Here is a 22,195-nt window from a genome sequence, read left to right as displayed (position 1 = left end):
CAGATCCGGGCAGGTTGATGCCGGCTGCGGCGGGATCCGGTGCGGCGGAGGTGGCCGGACGGAGGCGAGATCCGGTGCGGCGGAGGCGGCCGGCTGGAAGGAGACGTTGAGACTGAGACTGAGACTGAGCGTCTGAGCCAAGTCAAGTGGGCTGAGCAGATGTGAAGTCACCGTCGAACCAGATAGGAAACTCCGTAGCTATTTCACAACCACGTTGTTTTGACACCACAAGTACGGGTACTCCGACATGTTCGATTGACATCAAAGGAGGATTCTGTTATAACTGACAGACTCTTTTCACCCAGATCGGAAGACTAATTCGTCAGTTTCGCTGGTTAGTGGTTACTCCAATGCTTCATTATCTGCCCGTTGATGTCTTCAGAGATGTGCCCGTTGAAACTCTTTGCAAATCTATCAGGCACGCTCTACAACAAAAACAACTGTTGTGTCTGATGTTTCTTCGTTTCAAGTGGACATAACAATGGCATACGTTCAGATCCATGCTTGACTTTACAAACTGAATACGGGCAACGAGAAAAGCTTAGGGGCTCAAGGTCATCCATTTCTACTACAGATTCAGTAAAAGAAAAAGAAAAAAAGGTACTCCGTACTTTGTTTTGCGAATCCATATAGATTCATGTCATCCAAACTGACAAACTGAAATACAAGGCCAGATCAATGGAGGGCAGAAGGAAATGGGAGTTGGGGGAGATTAAGTAGCCATGCTTTCCTTTTTTTTTTTTTGAGAACTCAGCAACTTTATTGATTAAACTAAATCAATACAAAGTTTGTCACGGATAAACTCCGGAGCAACACCACGGAAGAAACAACTACCAAACGTATCTGCTCTCCGAGCAAGAGTATGTGCTGAATTATTACACGAACGACTAATATGACGAAATGTCGCAGACGACATAGCCGAGGCGATGGTCTTGATGTCCTTCACCACCACACCAACCAGGGATCTATCTTGGGCTGTAGAACTGATCCGCTGGATGATAGATAGGCAATCAGAGAGCAAGATGATTCTGTCCAAACCTTCTTCACGGGCGAGGGAGACTGCACTTCGAAGAGCGAGTGCTTCAGCAAGTTCAGGCACCGTGATCGCATCAAGTAACTAGCTGCTAGCAGCCAGAAAATTTCCGTTGTGGCTTCTGATCACGATACCGACCCCCATCCTAGAGGAAGACGAGAACACAGCTGCATCGACGTTGATGATTGTCGACCCGTCCTGCGGCGGAGACCAGCTTGGTGCAGAAGACCTGGACTCACGCCTATGGACCGGCTGTGGTTTAAACAGATGCAGCAGAATCATGTTGATATATGCCTTGATTTGTTCGGCTAGACTGTACGGGTGCTTCCTTGGTTCATCGTTGCGAACAGCGTTCCTCACATCCCATAAGTGCCAAACCGTAACAGCTAAGGTGACCGCCATACGGTCATCCGACCTCTCCATAAAACTCATGAGCCAAATCTTCGTGTTGATAAACTGGCTCCGACACAGCCGGAGAGGGAAAGCCATTTTGACCTGACGCCAAACTTCCCGCGCGTAGGGGCAAAACAACAGTGTGTGCTCCACTCTTTCTTCACGATTGCAGAAAAGGCATGCATCTGAAGCAGGAATATGGCGCCGACGAAGCTGGTGCCCACTAGGTAAGCAGTCATGAGCAAACCGCCAGAGCGAGATTTTCATCTTCCCTGGAGCTTTAATCTTCCACAGCTTCTGCCAAAACCTCGACTCCTCAGTCGAATCAAGCATTAAACCTCGTCCAGAAAGGCTTCTTTGGTTGACAAATTTCTGGCTCCGGACGAGATTATATGCAGATTTCACTGTGTACACGCCAAGCTTGGCGTGAGGCCAGTAGGCGAAGTCCGCACCCCGAAACCTGCTGAGGGGGACTCCAAGGATTCTTATGGCGATATCATCTGGGAAAAAAGACCTCACTGCTTCGTTATCCCATGTACCCGTATCTTCATCCATAAGGAAATCCACAGTAGCATTTGGCGGCAAAGGGACTAGTGTTGACACCCTGTCTGGAGGATACTCCGGTATCCAATTATCAGTGAGGATCCTAGTGGATCGACCATCCCCAATACCCCACCGTATGCCTTGTTGAACCAGCTCTTTGCCAGCCAAAATTCCTTTCCAAGTTGCCGACGATGATCGCGGTCTAGGCGCGTCCCAGAAGTCGCAGTTTGGAAAATAGCGCCCCTTCAACACCCGGGCACAGAGAGAATCAGGTTCCGTGAGTAAACGCCACGCCTGTTTCCCCAGCATTGCTTGATTGAAAAGCAGCAGATCCCGAAAGCCCATGCCGCCAAGGGACTTCGGCGTTGACAACCATTCCCAAGACCGCCAATGCATTTTCTTCTGACCATCCTCAAAGCCCCACCAGAAATCAGCGATCGCCTTCCGCAATGCCGAGCAAGTAGCTATGGGGATCAAGAAACAACTCATAATATATGTAGGTATGGCTTGGATGACAGTTTTAAGCAAGGCTTCCTTTGCTGGCCGGGAGAGCGGCCTATCAGACCAAATATTCATCCGTTTCCAAACTCTGTGAGGGAGGAAAGCAAAGTTACCGATCGGCGCACGTCCAACCTCCGTAGGCATGCCCAAATATTTCTCTTGCAGGGCCTCATTGTGTACACCCAATCTGTCCATGACTACAGACTTGATGGTAGCATCACATCTGCTGCCAAAAAAGATAGTCGACTTATCCAGGTTGATCTTCTGCCCAGATCCTTCACAGTAGAGCTTCAGAGTAGAGTGAAGGGCTTCAACACTGTTATGATCGCTTCGGGCAAAGAACAGACTGTCGTCTGCAAAGAGTAGGTGTGAGATAGCAGGGCCATTACGTCCATTGCGGATACCCTGTAGTTCTCCATTTCCTTCTCTCAATTTTAACAAGCAAGACAAGCCCTCCGTGTATAACAGAAATAAATACGGGCTTATGGGATCACCTTGCCTAATGCCACGTGAGGGAACCACTGGCTTAGTTAAATCCCCATTAACCTTGACAGCATATCTCACCATGGTAACACATCTCATAACTAAAGTAATCCAGTTTGTGGCAAAGCCGAGCTTCACCAAACAGCCGTGAAGATAACTCCACTCTACTCTGTCGTACGCCTTTATTATGGCGATTTTCAGCGCAAAGAAAGGCTTATTGACCCGCTGCTTCCGAATAGTGTGAAGACATTCGTAGGCAACTATGGCATTGTCCGTAATTAACCTGCCAGGCACAAAAGCACTCTGATTCTCAGATATGATGAAGGGCAGAATCAATTTCAGCCGGTTTGCTAGCACCTTCGATGCAATTTTGTACAGCACATTGCACAGGCTTATGGGGCGAAATTTTTTGAGGTTGTCTGGATTGGTTACCTTCAGAAATAAGGACAATGATCGAATCACAAAGTCCCTCCGGAATAGAATCACCTCCCAAGAAGCCACGCACTGCATTGCAGATTTCCACCTTAAAGAATTCCCAATGATTTTGTTAGAAAAGAGCGGGAAACCCATCAGGACCAGGTGCTTTAGTCGAGCCCATTTGGAACAAAGCTGTTCGGATCTCTTCATCAGAGTATGGCTTGCAGAGGTCAACATTCATCTGTGCAGTTACTTTCTCAGGAATTGCTTCCAGGATCGCCTCTGTACCAAAACACGGTTCCGACGAAAATAGAGAAGTATAAAAGTCCTCCACCTTCCTCTTGATTTCACCAATATCAGTGCACCTAGAGCCATCTTCACGAGACAGGGATTTGATCTTGTTGGTCCGTCGTCGTGCAGATGCCCGTGCATGAAAGAAAGCAGTATTACGGTCTCCTTCCTTAAGCCACTCGATCCGAGAACGCTGTCGAGCCATCACCTCCTCCCGCTCGAACAGCTCGCACAGCTCAATCTCAATGGCTCTGGCCTCGGTAGCTGTATTGTCCCATGGCGCCAGCCGAAGATCTCTCAGCCGTCGTTCTAGTTTCTGGATCTTCTTCCGAACCGAGCCAAAAGTATCTCTGCTCCATTGGGCCAACGAAGTTGCCACTCCATGCTTTCCTTGAAGAAGTACCTGTTCTCGTCAGACATGTGGCTCCAATAGCAATGCTCTTGAGATCAGAGAGATAGGCTAGGCTAAGCAACAAGTGTCGAAAAGGTTGCTTCCTTCATACTGTATCGTATGCCGCTGCTGCCCCGGCGAGACCCAGGCCACCTCCTCCGTATCCTCTCCGCCCCACCCGATCCGACCTCCAAAGCGTGCGCTGCCGCTGCACGTGGACGAGAGCCGTTCCACCCTCCGAGAGCCGACTCGGCCGCTTCCCGCCGCCATGAGCATCTCCGCTGCTTCGCCGCGGCATTCCTCTAACTCGCTCACAGAAGGCCCTGCGACGCGCTGCTGTTCCATTCCCCTGTCTCGCTACGGTTTTCGGTGATTGCTCCGGCTGTGTGCCGCTCGCCGTCTTCCTGAAGGTGATGCCCTGTACGTGCTCGACCAAATGGTTCAATGTCTGTTTCCCCCCTCTTTTTAATCTTATTATTCTGGAAAACCTTGATCCAGGTCACAAGTTCCTGAGTAGTTCCTCCGCAACCTGCCGCTGTCATCGATGCCAACAAGCATATAAAAATTCGAGTGCCATTGATCTCAATTTTTGTAAGTTTGCACGCATTTCACTTATTATTAGCCTAGCTTTGATTTATTCCTCAGCAGCTCGTGCAAATAGAAAGTTGAGTAGTTATTTATTGTGAAACCCATGAGAAGAGGAATCTGTGTGGATTGCCATTTAGCTTGACCCTCTCAGATTCAGGAAGATAATTGATGTTTAGGCACTATGCAACGTTATGGGCATTCTCATTTCTTCCATCCACTGTTGAAAATTATGCTAATTGTGAGGGGGATAATAATTGATAAGTATAGTGCAGTTTGGTGAATTTTGTCTTAGGCTATGTGGGATAACATGCGTGCTATTGCTCCATAAGCTATGAACTTATATGTTGCAACCACAACAAAATCTCAAGCTTATTGTATAGCAGCGATATATTGAAATAGTTCAAAATGGTTTTATTTATTGCTATGTCATAAACCATATCTCAGTTTTATACACTTAAGTATGTGGATTATGATGTATGTCAGGCTTATGTTTTCCTTCTAGGAAAGAATTTTTTGATCACTGGTAGTTTATGTGATTTGGCACATGTGAAACAGTGGTATAATATTTTGTAAAAGTTTGTCCAATTTTTTTTTTATTTTGAAACTTTCACCGGCGGGGACTGGATCCCCCCAGCTGATTTTTTTAATTCATTTCAAATGTTTAGGTAGCAGAGTTGCATGCGGATAGGTGGTTACGCCATAGCATGGTGTCCTCCTTTTGCGCTTGAATTTTAAAGCGATACAACCAGAGTGATAGATCAGAGATTACATTGGAGAGGGTTGTTTGAGTTGTGATTACTTCGTCTCTGAATACTAGAACGTTCCTGGTGTCCCGTATCTTCCACAGGATTGTCAAGGCAATTGATGTCCAGACTGAGTGTGGTAGACTTGAGTTCATTGGTTTGCTCCATATGTTTCTGAATTGTGTCAGTTGAGGAGTGAGTTTAGCTCTTTGCCATACCAGTTTTGCTGAGGGGCATGAGAGAGGAGGTGTTCTCTGTCTTCGATGGCGTTCGGGCATCTTGGGCAGTAGGGAGTGTCAAGAATCAACTTGTGGTGCAGGTTATCCCTCGTGTTTAGCCTGTTAAGGTGTAGCAGCCATCAAAAAACTTTGGCATGGCCTGGCACCCTGGAGTCCATAGCCTTGTTGTGCTGTCGTTGCAGTGATCATCATGCAGAGACAGATAGGCAGCCTTGGCCGAGAACTGAGTGACGTCCAGTATGCGGCGGTCGTCCTCATCCTGGGTTAACTGAATTTCCAGCAACAATGACAGCAGAGAGGCAAGCTCGACAGCTGCGGCGTCAGTTAGTCTGTTCGCATGAAATCACTGATGAAAGCATATGGTGATTGGTGGTGTGAAAAGATTGCTGGGAACACCTGTGCTAGGGGCTCATGCAGTAGCCATCTGTCAAGCCAAAAGAAGGTAGCTAAACCATTTCCTACTTTGCACTGTGTGATGTCTCTGAGAGTGGCTAAGTTTTTGTGGATTGTTTTTCCTAGGAATGTGCTGTTGAGGCCTTGGCTAAGTGGGAATGGTGATAGTGATGTTACCCATGGTTTCCAGGGAGTGTTGTTTTGGTGCAGAGTTTTGAAGTAAAATTGCAGTAGCAGACAACATTTTTTTTTCGAGAAAACGCAAAGGACCTTTGCGCTTCATTTCATTGAAAAGAAAGAGTTGTAATTACAAGTCTCCTAGGAGACGGTGATACAGGGAAGGGGATGGTTTGCCTAGTGCACATCCCAACTGGTTGGAAGGACGGCCCTCAGTCCTAGAGCTCCTGCCCTTGCCCAGAGACAAGCTTCTTCGTTGATGTTGGCGAGCAGCGTTTGCGTCGATGGCTGAGCCTTGTCAAACACGCAGTCATTTTTGTGCTTCCAGAGCATCCATGGTATGAGCAAGGAGGCTGATGCGAACCCTTTCCGAAGCGGCTTTGGGAGTGCAGGCTTGACCTTTGCCATCCAGTCACTGAGCGAAGCGTCCTCGGCGCCAGGGATCCTACATGTCATCCTAAGCCAGGAGAGCACCTCATGCCAAACTTGCTTGGCAAACGGGCACTCCAGCAGCAGATGATGCATGGTCTCGGGCAGCTGGTCGCAGAGCAGGCATCTGGGGTGGTGGTGCAGCCCTCTTCGTGCAAGCCTTTCCGCGGTCCAGCAGCAATCTTGGAGGGCCAGCCAGAGGAAGAATTTGACCTTCTGGGGCGCCCAGGTGCGCCAGATGAATTTGGCCGCAGGGCACGCCGTGGACCCGTGGAAAGTGGCCATGTAGGAGGATTTGGCTGAATATACTCCCGAGGCAGTCCACTTCCGGTTGAGTCGGTCCGGCTCACCGCTGAGCATCGTGCCCTCGATCCTTCGCCAAAGGAGCAGGTATTCACCGATCTCTTGGATACCCAGGTTGCCGTGTATGTCTGTAGCCCAAGCGTTTCCCTGCAGCCCATCGGCGACGGTGCGGGACTTGCGGCGTCTCTTTGGTATGCACTTGAACAGCGATGGCGCAATCTCACGCACCGAGCGGCCCTCAATCCATCGGTCATCCCAGAACTTGGCGTCGCGGCCATTGCCGAGGATCATAGTCGTGGAAGCGAAGAACAGGGCTTGTTCTTGGTCGGAGAATTGGAGCTCCAGGCCATGCCAGACACGCCGGTCGTCCGTTCTGCTCAGCCATAGCCAGCGTAAGCGCAGGGACATGCTGGTTCTTTCCAGGCCGTGGACCCCCAGGCCACCGTAGGCGATGGGACAGGCGACGCGCTGCCAATTGACATGGCAGTGCCCGCCGTTGGCGGCCGCGCGTCCCGACCAGAGAAAGCCTCGCTCAATCTTGACGATGAGCTTAAGGATCTTCTTGGATGGAGCCAGGACAAGCAGCTGGTGAATAGGGATCACACCAAGGACGGATTTCACCAAGGCGAGGCGGCCAGCCTTGCCCATGAGGCCGGCCTTCCAGGTGGGTAACCTGCTTGCCACCTTGTCCACCATCGGCTGCAGTTGTCCACTCGTGGGCTTGCGGATGGTGAGCGGAATGCCTAGGTAGGTGATGGGCAGCTCGGCGACAGGGCAGTCCAGCAGGGCGATGGCCGGCGCCGCCTCCTCCGGGGTGCAGCGTATGAGGGTGGCCGTGCTCTTGCCGTAATTGACGTGCAGCCCCGACGCGCGGCCAAAGAGCTCGAGCATGGCCTTGACGGCCTCGATATCCTCCCGAAGCGGGTGGCAGAACAGGATGACGTCGTCGGCGTAGAGCGATATCGATGGTAGCACGCGGCGTGGGTGTAGCTGGCGTAGCACTCCGAGCTCGGTGGCGTGGCGGAATAGTCGTCCGAGGGTGTCAACGGCGAGGACGAACAGCTGTGGGGACAGCGGGTCTCCCTGGCGTAAGCCGCGGCGGTGCCAGATTGGCGGACCAGGGTCGCCGGAGTGGCTGGCCGTGCTCCTAGCCTCGCATTCAGTTTGGGAGTGCAAACTTTGTCCCATGCAGCAAGGCATTGGGCCCCAGAGCACGTGTCTTTTCCTATCCTACCCATAAAAAGGCCCTTCTTTTCTTGTCGATCTTTTGAATTATGAGGATAGGTATTAGAAGAGAGGCCATGAAATAAGTGGGCAGGCTGTCTAGAACAGCTGAGAGTAGGATTAGTTACCACCCTTTGGATAGTAGAGCCGCACGCCAACCTGCTAGGTATGTGTCAATGCGGTCTAGTAGAGTCTGGAAGACCGATGATGGGAGTTTGATTGGGGATAATGGTAGACCTAGGTATGTCTGTGGGAAAGAGTGAACTTGTGTGCCAAGGTTTGCTGCAATTGTTTGGGCTATTTCTTCAGTAACATAAATAGGGATGAATGTTATTTTGGTGAAGTTGATCTGGAGTCCGGTGGCAAGCGCAAAGTGATCTAGGAGTTGTCTCATTTTTTGGGCTGCGGGAGGGGATGCTCGAGCTAGAATAATGGTATCATCGGCGTATTGTAGGATTGCTGGTGGCAAGCCGTCTCTGATAGGGTGGAGCAGCTCATTGTGACAAAAAGCTATCCGGGCTAACTGCTGCATGATGTCAGAGAAAATGATATACCGATAGGGAGAGATTAGGCCACCCTGCCTTAATCCATTGTTACATTGGATCCGTGGGCCAGGTACTCCATTTAGTAGAATTGCAGTTTTTCTAGTTTGTAGGATGTTTTCAATCCAGTTACAGAATTAGTTCAGGGAATCCTACAAACTAGAAATTGCAGTTTTTCTAGTTTGTAGGATGTTTTCAATCCAGTTACACGTAGGAGTTGCAGTAGGTCAGTAACTCTGTCCAGGAAACAGAGTCAAAAGCTTTCCTAAAGTCTAACTTGATCATCATTGTGGGAGCTTTTCTTTTATGACAGCAGTTTAGTAGGTCTGCAGTGTAAGCAAAATTTTCTGAGATGGATCTTCCTTTAACGAACCCAGTTTGGTCACCATGGATTAGTTCTGGGATGTGGTGTTGCAGCCTGTTTGCCAGGACTTTGGCTATTGCTTTGATTGGACAATTTTGTAGAAATATAGGTCTGAATGCATCCGGGGTTATTGCAGAGTCGGTTTTGGGGAGTAGAATGAGATGAGCTCTGTTTATGCTTGTGGTGTCGGCTGTTTGTTAAAAGAAATTTTGGAAGAGGTTTATCATCTTTGGTTTGATTTTATGACAGCATTTTCTGTAGAAGCCCGGGCCAAAGCCATCTGGTCTCAGGCTGGCCTCCTTTTTCATTTGGAAGAAAACATCAGTAATTTCATTTTCAGTTAGAGGGTCAGCCAGGGAGGATAGACCTGGGGTAGTGTGAGGGTAGATTGTGTGTAGTGAGAAGTTCCAAGTTGGGTTAAAGTTGTGTCCAAGCAACTGTTTGTAGTAATTTGTTAGGATTTCCGTTTTATGCTCATGTGAAGTGAAAACGGATCCATTTATTTCTAGTTTTGCAATTTTGTTTTTCATGTACGTGTTGCTGGGGACCACATGAAAGTATTTAGAGTTTTCATCACCATCTATGGCAAATTTTATTTTACTTCTTTGTTTCCAGAAGGCTACTCTTTCTCTTATGGCACGTTGCAAGACTTTGATGACGAGACGTCTGAGATTGAATTCAAGTTGGATAGTGTTCTTGATTCTTCAATGTGGCCAAGGAAGGAGATTACCAGTTTTGCAAAAAAAATCTGTCTTTTTGGGATGTTAGTGATTGTCTCCATCGCGTGATGGCCTGCCTTGAGGCTCAGAGGGCGGCAACTAGGTTGGATGCTGCGTTTGAATTAGTTTGAGCCGCAACCCATGCGTTCTGAATAATTGGGCCGCAGTGTGGGTGTTCAGCCCACGCATTTTCAAAATGAAGTGGCGGGACTCGGGATGAGAGTGGAGATATAAACTATTAGCGGAACGTGATCAGATACAAAGTGTGTTAACGATGAGACCGGCGGCTTTGGGAATATTTGATTTCAAGCCGTGTTTACAAAAGCGCGATCAATTCTTTGTAGCGTGGGTTCCTTCCTATTACTCGACCATGTGTAGAGCCTATCGGTAAGAGGAAGCTCAGTTAGGGCCAGATTATTAATTGCCTCATTAAAAGCATCTGCCTCATCTTGATGGAAGGATGATTTGTTTTTGTTAGCAGAGAAACACATTAAGTTGAAGTCTCCAGGGGTCATCCAAGGCATGTCGTCTTAGTTGTGAGAGTTCCTACTGATCCGTTGGAGCATAGATGTTTGTGATTGTGAGGGGCTGGTTATTTGAGATGGATCAGATCATGGAGGAAATTGTAAAGTTGTGAATTGTTGAGTTTTCCAGATTGAAGTGATCGGAGGATGCTGCATTTAGGATTCCTCCTGCAGATCCATTGGCCGGTTTATAGTAAAAAGATTGTAGGTGACATGGTAGAAAACTTTTGGCTTTAAGAGATGTGATTTCACTTAGTTTGGTTTCTTGCATGAGTATGGGATCTATGGCGATTAGTTCAACTAAGACATCGCCGCATTTCATTTTTTGCCCTAGGCCACGAAGATTCCAAGAGCAGAAAAAATACTTCAGATTAATCATAAAGACACTCTTGTGCACCCTTACAAAGAATGATAAACAAGCATAGGTGAATGAGTGTTCTAACTAGCGATTTAGGTAGAAGGAAATAAGCATAGAGATAGTAGGCCACACTGACATGCATATGCTGTCAATGGCGGGAGGTGAGCTTTGTGGGTGTGGTCGCCCACCTTGAGCGTGTGTCGTGATGCATTGTAACTCATTGCACCACGGCAGGCACCGTTGGCACAAAGAGTCCAGCCGCCTCCTCGTCAGTGGCGCCACACATCATGGCAACGGCAGCCATGGCTGCCGTGTCTGTTGCGGGCATGTCTGGGTCGTCGACGAGGCCAGTGGCGCCGAGCGCCGCCGAGAGCCAGGCCGTAGCAGCAGACAGATCAAAGTGTGCGGCCTTTTTCTTGACGGCCTTCTCGAGCATGCTGATGAAGTTAGACTCTTCCTTAGTGGCAAGGCGCTGGCTTCGTCACAGCTTTGCCGCAACGTCGTTGGCACGGCGCGTTCGCGCCTTACGGTTCACAAGCGTGGAACGTGTCGGGGTCGTGCACGAAGGTCTCTGTTGGAGATGGGGGGTGCATGGGGGTGAGGTGAAATTAGATGATAGGGTAAGTTCAGGCTATAAGTGAAAATAGGAACCATGTGTTTGTCTAATCAATTATACTCTTCCTTTTTGGTTTGTGTACAACGAACAGGATGAATTTGCCTTAGTTTGTAATGGTTCCCAATTCTTGCACACTGGGCTTCTAATATTTAAATTTTCTATAATGTGCAAGCAACACCCTTTCTAACTAGCTCTCCACATACAGTAGTAGTTTATAACAATGTATTATGAAAGTTTGGCTGATTTAAGGATTTTCGTGGTTGGGATCTATTAGGAAACAACGAGGATGAATGATGCTTGAGCAACCAGTTTAAAACACAGTGAAGTGCTGGCGATCAAGCAAAGTAATGTTATTTTGTCAAACTTATTTTACTACAAATTGAATAGCTGTGACAAAACAAATGATCAGTTAATTAGACGTCACAATGATAGCTTTAACTCTATGTACCTTCTATATTGGCAAAGTTTTCTGTTTTGTGATACTTAAAAAGGGTCAGAGTTTTAGTGTATTTATTTCCAGTGTCAGGCACTCTCATATATTCAGCCCACCTAGTCACAGATCCTAGGAAAACTCTTGTAACTTTTATCACTATGGGGTGTTGTTTGTTAAATATGACAATCCTTGACAAATTCCAAGAATGCAGCCTTTCTTTTCCATGATGTTCTTTCACCACTGCCTAGTCTTGAACACTTAGTCCTACAGGCCACAGCTTAACTTACTGTTGAGTATGGATGCTTCGAATTTTGCGTCCTGCTTGCAAATGCAATGATTTCTGTTCCTTAACATGCATCGAAACTGTGCAAGTAAAAATACTGATCTATATAAACATCGCCTGTGTTTTGGTACTGCTGTTGTTCTGTATGATTTTCATGTTTAACTTACCTGGAATGTAACCTTATTCTGCAGGCAACAAAAGCGGCAGTTGTGGTCCTTCGCAGCAAGGACACATCTCTTCTGAAATGAATTTATTGGAAGATCTTCTGGCTTAAGTTCCTTTTTTCAGCATTTTACCTAGTTATAAGAAACTCCCCACTCCTGGTGCTAGTTTTTGTGTTTCGCAGACAAACGGGCATTCTACTTGATTTCTGTACAAATAACATCTTGTTAATCAGCACATATCATTCCAGTCTGACATAATAACAGTGCCTGAACACTGACCGGTTTCATTGTATGGCTTTTGTGTGCAAAAAAGTGTGTTTTACTTTTTTTTTCTATCATCGGAATCATGGTTTTTTCGCACATTAGTGCACATTCTGAGTGAGTTTGTAACTGAGAATCAAGTTAAATTGATGAATCCTCATGGAGTCAAGGTTCCTTTCCTTCTAAACTCATACGTACTGTGTCACCGTGTGTTGATTATCAATTTCCCTGCAGCTTTCCCCCTCGTGAAATACTAGTAAGTGTGAGCTCTACAAACAAGGCAATAGCCAACTCAAATGCAACCGATTCAGCATACTCTTCTTCAGGTGAACATAGATAAAGGGAACTTACAGTAGAGGTGCCAGTCACATCACTATAGTTTGTAGCACGAGGAACAAGGTGCACTTCCTACAACCTTACTTAGCACGGATATCAAACAGATCCGGTTCAGGGCAACAGGTTGAAGAGGCGTGTCTCTTCTTGTGCAGGACATGCAGGGCAAAGAGGCCGTTGGGACGGGTGAAGTCGCCGCAAGCGACGCCCACAAAAACTCCAAAAACCCTGTACTAGTTGTTGCTGTTCCGTTGCAGTTGCACGGGGTCGTGTATCCGCAATAATGCTGAACCCATCAGCAGTTGCATGCATTTCACCAGGAACCATGGACAGAATATACTAGTATGGTACATTATATTGTCGTGTAAGCCAGACATTATATTCTGTAGCCGCTCCGCCAATCGTCCGTCGTCCTGGCCGGCCCCCTTCTTCAGAGTTCCAAATTTTTTTTTTCTGAGAACAGAGGAGAAGCTCAAGACTGCAGACTGAACACACGCCCTTCAAATGCCAAGTTAAATGCTTGGGCAGGAAGCATCATGCAGATTTCATTTCAATTTTGACAATAACAAAACAACGGCAGAGTGGCGAAACAGAGGAGAGGCAATAGCAACAGAGTGGCGAAATAAAGTTAAGGTGGACAAACAAGAAGCGTTGTTCTTCTCCATGAGAGAACACAAGTGTTTATAGAATCGGTAACTACCTTGGCCGTTGGAGCTCCCTGCGTGGTATTTATTCAATATGAATGTTCGGTCTTCGCGCCGTAACTTTCTTCTCTCCCGCATGGGCGCCTTTCTCTCTGTTCGCAGCAAGGGTCAGATGAGGGGACAGCAACCGCAACCTGTCCCCATCATTAGCTAGTCCGTCCAGTTTAATTTGATATTCTACAAAATTAAATATAAAATGAAGGAAGTTAGTATAACCATTAGCTAGGATTCCATGCAAAAAATACGAGTAATAAATATATGATAAACAGTATGGTAGGGCACGTACCTTAAGCTTCCTCTGGTTCTCCACTGCGTTACACCACTTCTTTAATTCAGGGCTGCAGAAAGATATTGTCAGTTCTTGGAGGTTTGTGAGCTCTTGTATGCTCTCTGGTAGAGTCATGATGGCATTGCAGGATGTTATTTTCAGTTCCTTGAGCGACAGCAGTTCTCCTAGCCATTGTGGCAGTTGTCTGAAGCTAGGACAATTTGACAGTGTTAATGATTCTAGCTTTGTGAGTTGCCTCATGTTATTGGGCAATTTCTCCAGGCTCTTGTGGTCCCATATTGTCAGTTCCTGAAGGGAGTGGAGGGCCCCAGATATCTCCGGTGAGATCATCAAATTAGTGCAACCCATGAGTATTAACTGCCTGAGGAAGAGTAGGCGGTAAAGAAAACCCCATTGATAAAGAGGCATGTCGCTGTCTCCAGCTGTCAGGCAATCAATATGTGACACCCTCTCCCGCTGTGGTAGGAGCACATTATCACTTTTCCTTATAGACCAAGATGCTGCTCTAGGAAGGTGTGGTCTTATCCTCAATTTAGGGCAATCATATATGTACACTTTTTCAAGCTCATTCACACTCAAGTATGAAGTGTCCCATTCTTCCAGGCTTTTCATACTGGCGAGCCTAATCTCTCGGAGGTTTGGTAGTTGGCCAAGGGGCGGTAGACTCTTGCAGTTTCGCATATACTGCATCGTCATCTTGACAAGATTAGGGAGATGATTGCTAGTACTCATTAGCCAGTATGGAAAGCCAACACCACAGTAACCGTCTATTCTAAACGTCTTCAAAGTGGTTGGTGGCACTAGCTCCGTCAGCAACTCCATGTCATCCACAGATCTATTTGCACCGTTGGTCCACGATAACGTCAATTCTAGAATGGTCTGTTTCTTACTCAGATTTATACTGTGTGCCTCTTCTGGGGACTTCACATTTTCAAGCTGCCAGATGTTCAGCTCAGCAGGACTTGTCTGCTCAAGCAAATAGATGTTACTGCTAGTGTCACCTGCATACACAGAAAAGTACTGAGCCCTGGCACTTCTTGAGTACTTAATGTTATCTACGCACTCTGGAAAACTAATAATTTGGTAGCACTCAGTGAGCACCAGCTTGGCCAAGAGGCTTGCACTATCTGGTATTATAAGAGGATACCGATTCTCAGACAAATCCAGATGATTCATATTGGGAAGGGTGCATATACGGTCAACGAAACTCCCAGTATGATCCCTTGAGTTGTCAAACATATATTGCAAGCAATTTGATAGCCTTAAATATCGGAGTTCAGTGAGATTGACGATGGCATCAGGCAGCCCTCTGATATATTTACATTCTGATAAATCCAAATGTTGGAGTTTGGTTAGGCCACACAAAGCTTTGGGTATTCCTAAAACATCACAGCAGCCTGACAAATTCAGATATACCAACTCTCTAATTTTCCCGAATGACAATGGGAGTTCTTTTAAGTTTCTACAACCTGATAAGTCAAGATGCATCAGACCTTTCATTTCACCAATCGACTCTGGCAATACTGTGAGATCCGAAGAAGAGATTCTAAGATAATTCAACTTCGACAGCATACCGATACCCTTGGGATTAATTCGAGCATCCCAACATGAAAAGCTAAGATACCTCAACTGCTTCAGTTGACCAATAGAATCTGTCAAATTATGAATATCATTTGTCCAGAAATCTAAGACACGGATGTGCTTAGCTGGTGAAAATGCATCAATGTTCGAAAGTTTGTCTGCAAAATGCAGTGACCTTATCTTTGCAAGTGAATTTGTGGATGACTTCAATGGCTTACTACTACAATCTGTCAGCCATGCATAGCGGCAGTTGGGGCCCTCCAAGTTATATTCGTCAGCCATGACCGATCTTGCGAGGTCATGCACCAGGTCATGCATAGTGAACCGTGTACCATCTCGTCTTTTTTCCCAGTAGTGGCCGTTCTGCTGGAATAACATAAAGTAGTGTAAGCCTTACAGTTTTCCCTATTAGCAACTGGAGAGAATAAAACAAGTGAATTGCTAACTGGATGTTATTCTTCATCCGAAATTTAAAGGCTACAACTCTATTGACTTTTTCATCTGATTTATTGCATTTTTACCTTTTTCCCTACGTCTACAGTTTCTTTTGTGATCTTCAGCTATTTTTCATCTAATCATTGTCAGTTTGATCTAATGCTTTTCCAGAGTATAAAACAAAGGTCCAATAACAAGTCAAATCAAAGACATGAACACTAATTTTTTAGGTGTATTTTGTACAGTCACGACCATTGCTGTAAAAAATGACTCAAGAGTTAATCTTAAATTATTGATATTCTTATTAACATACAACAATTAAAATAAGGAAAAATCTACATATAACCGTAACATCTTGTCTCTAGACTACTAACATATTCCAATTAAAATATGGAATACAATGGGGAACAGTAGTATACCAGTAATAGGGTCCATCACCACTTGATGATAAGGTATGGCAAATTAATGAGACTGAGTAACAAACTGTCACTCCATAAGATATTAAAAACTTTAAAAGTTTAAAAAACCATTAACAACATACACTTAATGTAAGGATTCGAGTTTAGCAAACCAACCGCGATGAAACAGATTCGACTACTGCAGATACACAAAACTCAAAATCGCCCAAGTGTTCCTCGAGATAACAAATAAAATTATAACAAACTAATTATAAACAAAACTCTGCATTGGGAGGATGACTTGGAATCGCAAAGGCAGAGTCAGAGTCAATGAGGCTCGATCGATATGATGCAATGCTACATTGTAGGGCCAATATTTTTTGCATCATGCAATATTCATCCTATGAGTAAAAAAAATAATGACATGTGAAGTCAAGAACTACAAACCGCAAGTAATCAAAGAGAAAATTTCAAGGGTTTAGTATTTTTCATGTAAATTTTTAAATATTTTTACTCTTTCCATACAAAAATGATCAGTCATTTGAAAAGGAAAGTAATAAAGTGGCTACTCCAACATAATGCATGGAAAGGTTTCGCGGAGAAATAATATCAGCAACTCTATAAAAAAATCATTATTTGAATAAAATAAGACAAGGATTATTTGTGTACGAATTGTGTGACTTACCTTTGAATGTTGAAGAAATGACATCTCCAGAAGCTCCCTAATAAAACTCTCACCGAGCTGCCAGGTAGAGAATGTACTGGATGACTCCATGAAACCAAGAGCAATCCATTGATGAATTAGACTATCACTAATTATGTGGTGTCCTTTTGGAAAGATTGCGCAATAAGCAAAGCATAACTTCAAGTGTGGAGGCATGAAGTTGTAGCTTAACAACAAGGATGCAAGCACTTCATGTGTTGACGATGTTTCTTTAGACGGAGATAGATTCCAGATATGGTTGGATCTGATGGCATCCCATACATCATATGTTTTGGATTTCAACATGTGTCCAAGTGATTGAGCAGCTAAAGCCACACCTCCACACTTCTTTGCAATTTCCTTCCCAATAGGCTCCAAGTGCTCTCTGTCTTGCCTTGTTTCAAACTTACTTTTCACTTTTAATATATCCCAGCACATTTGATCTGACAAGGGAGGTAATTCGAATGGATCAACAGTGCCAATTTCTTTTGCAATGCGTTTTTCGCGTGTGGTAACCACAACTAGCACCTTAGTCGCCTCACCATGCTTCAGCATAGCCTTCAATTCTTGTAGCTGAGAAGGATCCCTCTCCCATAGGTCATCCAAGATGATCAGGATCCTCTTACCAGTAAACAGCTCTCGAAGACGAGTATGAATACTATGCAAATCATCAGGTATCGGGCTCCCCGGTGATAGTTGTGATATTATGATGTTGCCAATCTTTTTCAGTTCAAATTTCTGGGACACATATACCCACACCTGAGAGTATTGTTTGAACTCAGAATCATTGAAAACTAATCTTGCCAAGGTGGTTTTTCCAATGCCTCCAATGCCACATATGGGAAGGATGGTGGTCCCTTGAGTGGTGCTCCCAGATATACGAGCTAAGATTTCCAGTTTTTCATCAGTCCTTCCAATGATTTCTGCTTCCTCCACATTCCCTGCTGTCTCCCGGATATCAGGAACTTGCTTCACCTCGCTGCGAGTTTCTGGTAGAACACGATAATTGTTACGGTCATCTGCTATCTTTTGTAGCCGCTTTTGCATCTTCTTCATCTTACGTGGCATCTTAATCTTATTCATCGTAGCTGCCCACTGCAACCGGCACAATTTGATTTGTAAGCACCATGGAATTGTCACTATAAAGAAAGTTTTCAGATCTAGTTCATTATGTAAATCAGTTCAGTTCCGCCAGTTCATATCTTAGAAAAGGGAAACCCAATTCATTGTTTTTTCCGTTATCTAGTAGTAGTATAATGGAGTCAACACAGTTTGAACAAAAAAATCTTAGGTAACAGCAGCATTCAGATCCAGTTTGATGGCAACGAAATGGTTAGAATCTTTCATACCAGGTCGGTGTCAGCTTCGAAGTCATCAAGCATGTCAGAGATGTCGTACATGGCGTCCTTGAGCCGCTTCAGCCACAGAAGCGCCGAGTTATCCGTGACAGACCGCGTCTCAGCGTCGCTGAGCACAGCCTCTACCGACTCCAGCGTCATCTTCATCTTCTCGAGATCCTTCTTCATGTTCCAGTGCAACTTGATCTCGCTTCCGATGGCGGAACCGATCTGTTTAATCACCAGCTTGATGACGGCAGAGGCGAGCATACCTCCGACTGCCGCTACCGCCATGGCTCGTGGCCGTCGACTTGGGACTTGCTATATATTGATTGAAGCTCGAGTCCCTATTAATCTGCCATGATTACGTACCAAAACATCAGAATCGTGGCCACAAGCTCGCAAATAGCCGTGTCTATTAAACATCAATTTGCAAGATTGCAGGCAGAGCTGCAGCGCAACCAAAGTCGCGCGCTTGCAAGAAAGAAGGTAGATAGTAAGAGAGGTACCTGATGCCGGCAGCTGCGGGATCCGGTGCGCGCGAGGAGACCTGAAGACTCGAGAGGAAAGTGTCTGCTTAGCTTTGACGCTATGCTTTCCAGACGTCTTCCTTTTAGCTATTGTATTATAGTTCGTTGTTTAGTTTGTATACTGTAAGGCCGGCCTAAACTAACACTTTTCTTAATTTTCAGCTAGATGAAAACACAATTGGCTTCAAGTCAGATCTTTGGCCGTTCATTTGTCCTCCGGCGCGAATCTTGGCGCAGCCCCGCTCGTCCCGCTCGTCCCGCTCGTCTGGTTCGGTCGGTTTTTTCAGTTTTGGTTTTTCTGGTTTTTTCTGTTTGAATTTCGTGGTCTGTGCCTTCTTGTCCGTAGCGTGCTTTAGCGTGTGTCAACTTTTCCTCTTCCTCTGTCTCGTTCTCGTCGGTGGAGGAGAAATTTCCCCACACCGTCGCCGATTAGATCTCGGCGGAGGGGCTGGCTCCCGGAGCTCCCCACCGTCGCTCACCTACGCCCTTTGCTCCCGAAGCTCTCCGCCGTCGGCCAGCGCCGCTCTCCCCCGTAGCTGAACGTCGTCGTCGTCCTCAAGATCTTCTCCAACCCCGGCTGTTCCCCGCGTCTAGGATCCCTAGCTCCGCGCCCAGGTGAGCGGCGTTTCTCTCTAGCGCGTGAAGGGTAGGAGAGCGTTTTGGGGGCGGAGTGTACTCGTTCCTCACATCGGCGGAAGCATGGGTCCGCTTCGTCACCGAGGACGTGGGTTGGTCCATGGCGATTCCAGTGAGCGTCGATGGGCTCGCCCACGTTGTCGGAGCCGTCGGTTCCGGCGGGATGGGTACGGTTTCTCCCTGTATCGGCTCATTTCTTATTTTGTGGATGTCCTTCATAATCCCTAAGTCAGTTGGTTTTGATTTGTCACTGTGATTCAGTTCGTGTTCGTCTGATTGGAGTGATTTTTTAGTTGTGTTCGTCTAGTTGGTTATCTGTATAGAGCTAGTAGTATATGTGAACCCTACCATTATTTTGGTAAACTGCAACTCAGTGGTCTAATGAATCTATTGATGCTTTTTAGTTAGCCATTGTTCACACTTTCTTAGCATGTCCCTTGTTATTCAAGGGTTTTGTAATGAATGATTTCAGTTTTTACTGCAAATATCCTGCATTGTTTGACTAGTTCTGTCTCTGCGCAGCTAGTTAGAATTTTTTGCAAGCTCCTAGGAATTGTTTTCCATTTTTGCACTGCTCTACTGTATACAACATTTCTCTGTGTTTGTAGTGTGCCATTCATTCACCCAAGCAAGTGCCCAACATGGTTTTTCATGTGATTTTGTGATCTGTCCATTTTCTCAGTTCATTTTTGATTCAAGTCCATCACAATTGCACATTTTCTTTGTAATTTAAAATATTTTCTACGTGTATTAATTTGGGTATCATGTGTCAGTCTAGTCCCATTTTGGTTAATCACTGCAATTGATAAGGACTTTTTAGTCTAATAGAATTGTTCATTGATCTTTGTAGGCATCGTGTTGATCCTCTTTGTGGCGATGTTTCTCATTTTGGCTTATCAAATGCGGATAGCCATTATGACATAAGCTCAAGTTCTGATGAACTAGTAGTTAATACTCTCCTTTTTTCTCTGCATTTTTACCTTGCTTGTTTCATTTATTTACTTGAAGACTTTTGCAATTTTATAGGATACTCGCCATCCCTAGAAGGAAAAGAATATTGGATGATGCTTTGTTTAAGTTTTTCAGCAAAGAGGTATCGTTTTTGTTTTCTCGTTGGATAATTGGTTTGCATGTGTCTATTTTCACTTCTTTCTTTTTTAAATTCAGATGATTTTCTGTAGTTATTTTCTTATTTCTTCCTCTTTATTATAGGCTGTTAAATCTTTGAAGAGAGATTTCTCAAATTTCTGTAGAAGTTCTGATGTATGGAGACAGGTCTGGTAGTTTCTTCAGTTTTTAGTGTCTATGAAACCATGTTTTCTTGTTTGATTACTTGACACTTGTTCATTTCCTCATTTTTTTTAGAAGAAAAGGTCAAAGGTTTCTGGGATTGACAAGTCCTCCTTTACAGTCTATTCAAGCAAGTATTTCTTTGAGGTGTTGCATCGGCTTACTCCGCAGCGTAAGTCTCGTTATCGAGAACTTGGGTTTCAGCTTGCTTGCTTGTTTTTTCAAAGACACACATTCCTTCTTCGTTCATCCGGTGGCTTGCATGTCATGTTGACACTGATTGTTCACAGATTATTGTTGATCACAAGATAATGAACATTTCAAAACATTCTATTCATTTCGTTCTTGGCTTGTCGAATTCTGGCGGTGTCATTGTTGAGAACAGTGATGGTGGAGTGGATTTCATTGCTTCCTTGTTTGATTTATCAGAAGTTCCTCACATTACTTTCTTTGGCGACAAGCTAAAGTCTGGTGATCCCCTATCCGATCAGCAGATTTTTGTGTGTTTCATGCAAATTGCAATTTCCTCGTTTCCTTTGTCCATCTCGCCAACGGTTGTTTAGACACCAAATACATATGTCGGCTAGGTGATCCTAAACGAGCCAGCAGTTTTGATTTGTGCCGCCTAGTTTATAATCATCTTATACTTGGGGTTTCAAACTACTTGAAGTTCATAAAATCAACAGGAAGGAAACCCAAATCATTTGAGTTCTGTGCATACGCTCTTGCAGTAAGTTTGTTTTTCCTAATTGCCAAATTCTTTCTTTTTCATTTTTTTTCTTTTGTGTTTTTATCCGCTTTTGTTGTGCCTTTTTTAAAACCTTTTTTCGAATTCTTCTTGTAGGTATATTACCTGGATTGTCTTGATTTCGGTGTCCACATTGTCGGTAGTGGAGTTCCTAGGTCAGTTTCATGGTGTGGTGACATGATCAAAGAGTATTCGGAGCTGGATCGTGCAAGTAGAAGTGGTTTTGGGTTGAGGCGTATGAGAAATGATCTTCCTAGCTGCTACTTAAACGTAATTTTCTTATTATGGTTTTTTGTCCTTTGTTATTTTTTCTATGGAAATGTGTGTGTTTATAATACTTTTTATTATGTTTTTCGATATATAGAGAGTTCATATGAGTAGCAATTCTCGCATGAAGGGAGGTGCAGAGTTAGAATCTATGTTGGCGCAAGAAAAGCAAACTTTGCACAAGCAATTTGGGATGATTTTGTCTAGCAAGGTGAGATCCTTTTTCTTTTTTTTTAAGCTCGTGTCTCCGGTGCATAAGCAGAAGCTGCTCTTTTTCTTCTGTCTACAGTGCTTTGTTTAATGTTTCTTTTTTTTTATCTGGCAGACAATTGATGGTATCATTGATATTATTCAGTGCTATAATTCTTCTGAGATTGGCATCACCAACAAGTTGGCACATGATGTTCTGCAATTCTTGTCAAATGCTCGCCCTTTGTATAGGAGTATCAATTCAACTTTGACAGATGTTCACTGTTTGGGTACTGTGTTCTCTGAGTTTTGATCATTTTCTTTGAGTTTGTGTATATATGTT

At 45.0% G+C, this 22,195-nt stretch overlaps 1 protein-coding gene across 1 annotated transcript; it reads right to left on the bottom strand.

The window, feature by feature from the left end:
* Positions 1-13,262: 13,262 nt before the first annotated feature.
* LOC124651674 (disease resistance protein RGA2-like) lies at positions 13,263-18,797 on the bottom strand. The gene is made up of 5 exons (XM_047190721.1): positions 18,702-18,797; positions 18,205-18,547; positions 16,838-17,950; positions 13,736-15,685; positions 13,263-13,626 (listed from the first exon to the last, which is right to left on the bottom strand). Exons 2-5 carry the CDS (start codon positions 18,484-18,486, stop codon positions 13,600-13,602), a joined length of 3,372 nt encoding a protein of 1,123 aa, XP_047046677.1. The 5' UTR covers positions 18,487-18,547; positions 18,702-18,797; the 3' UTR covers positions 13,263-13,599.
* Between the last annotated feature and the right edge of the window lie 3,398 nt (positions 18,798-22,195).

This window comes from Lolium rigidum, chromosome 5 (assembly GCF_022539505.1).
Source record: "Lolium rigidum isolate FL_2022 chromosome 5, APGP_CSIRO_Lrig_0.1, whole genome shotgun sequence".
Taxonomy (NCBI): Eukaryota; Viridiplantae; Streptophyta; class Magnoliopsida; order Poales; family Poaceae; genus Lolium; species Lolium rigidum.
Note: the sequence above shows the minus strand (reverse complement) of the source record. Positions and strands in the feature narration are given on the sequence as shown.

Bases quoted from the DNA above. Each gene is read 5' to 3' on its own strand.
- LOC124651674 (XM_047190721.1), bottom strand. From the start codon at position 18,486: ATGGCGGTAGCGGCAGTCGGAGGTATGCTCGCCTCTGCCGTCATCAAG. The intron at 17,951-18,204 runs GTATGAAAGATT...TGCCGGTTGCAG, and splicing joins TCGAAGCTGACACCGACCTG to TGGGCAGCTACGATGAATAA. The intron at 13,627-13,735 runs GTACGTGCCCTA...TTAATTTTGTAG, and splicing joins AGAACCAGAGGAAGCTTAAG to AATATCAAATTAAACTGGAC.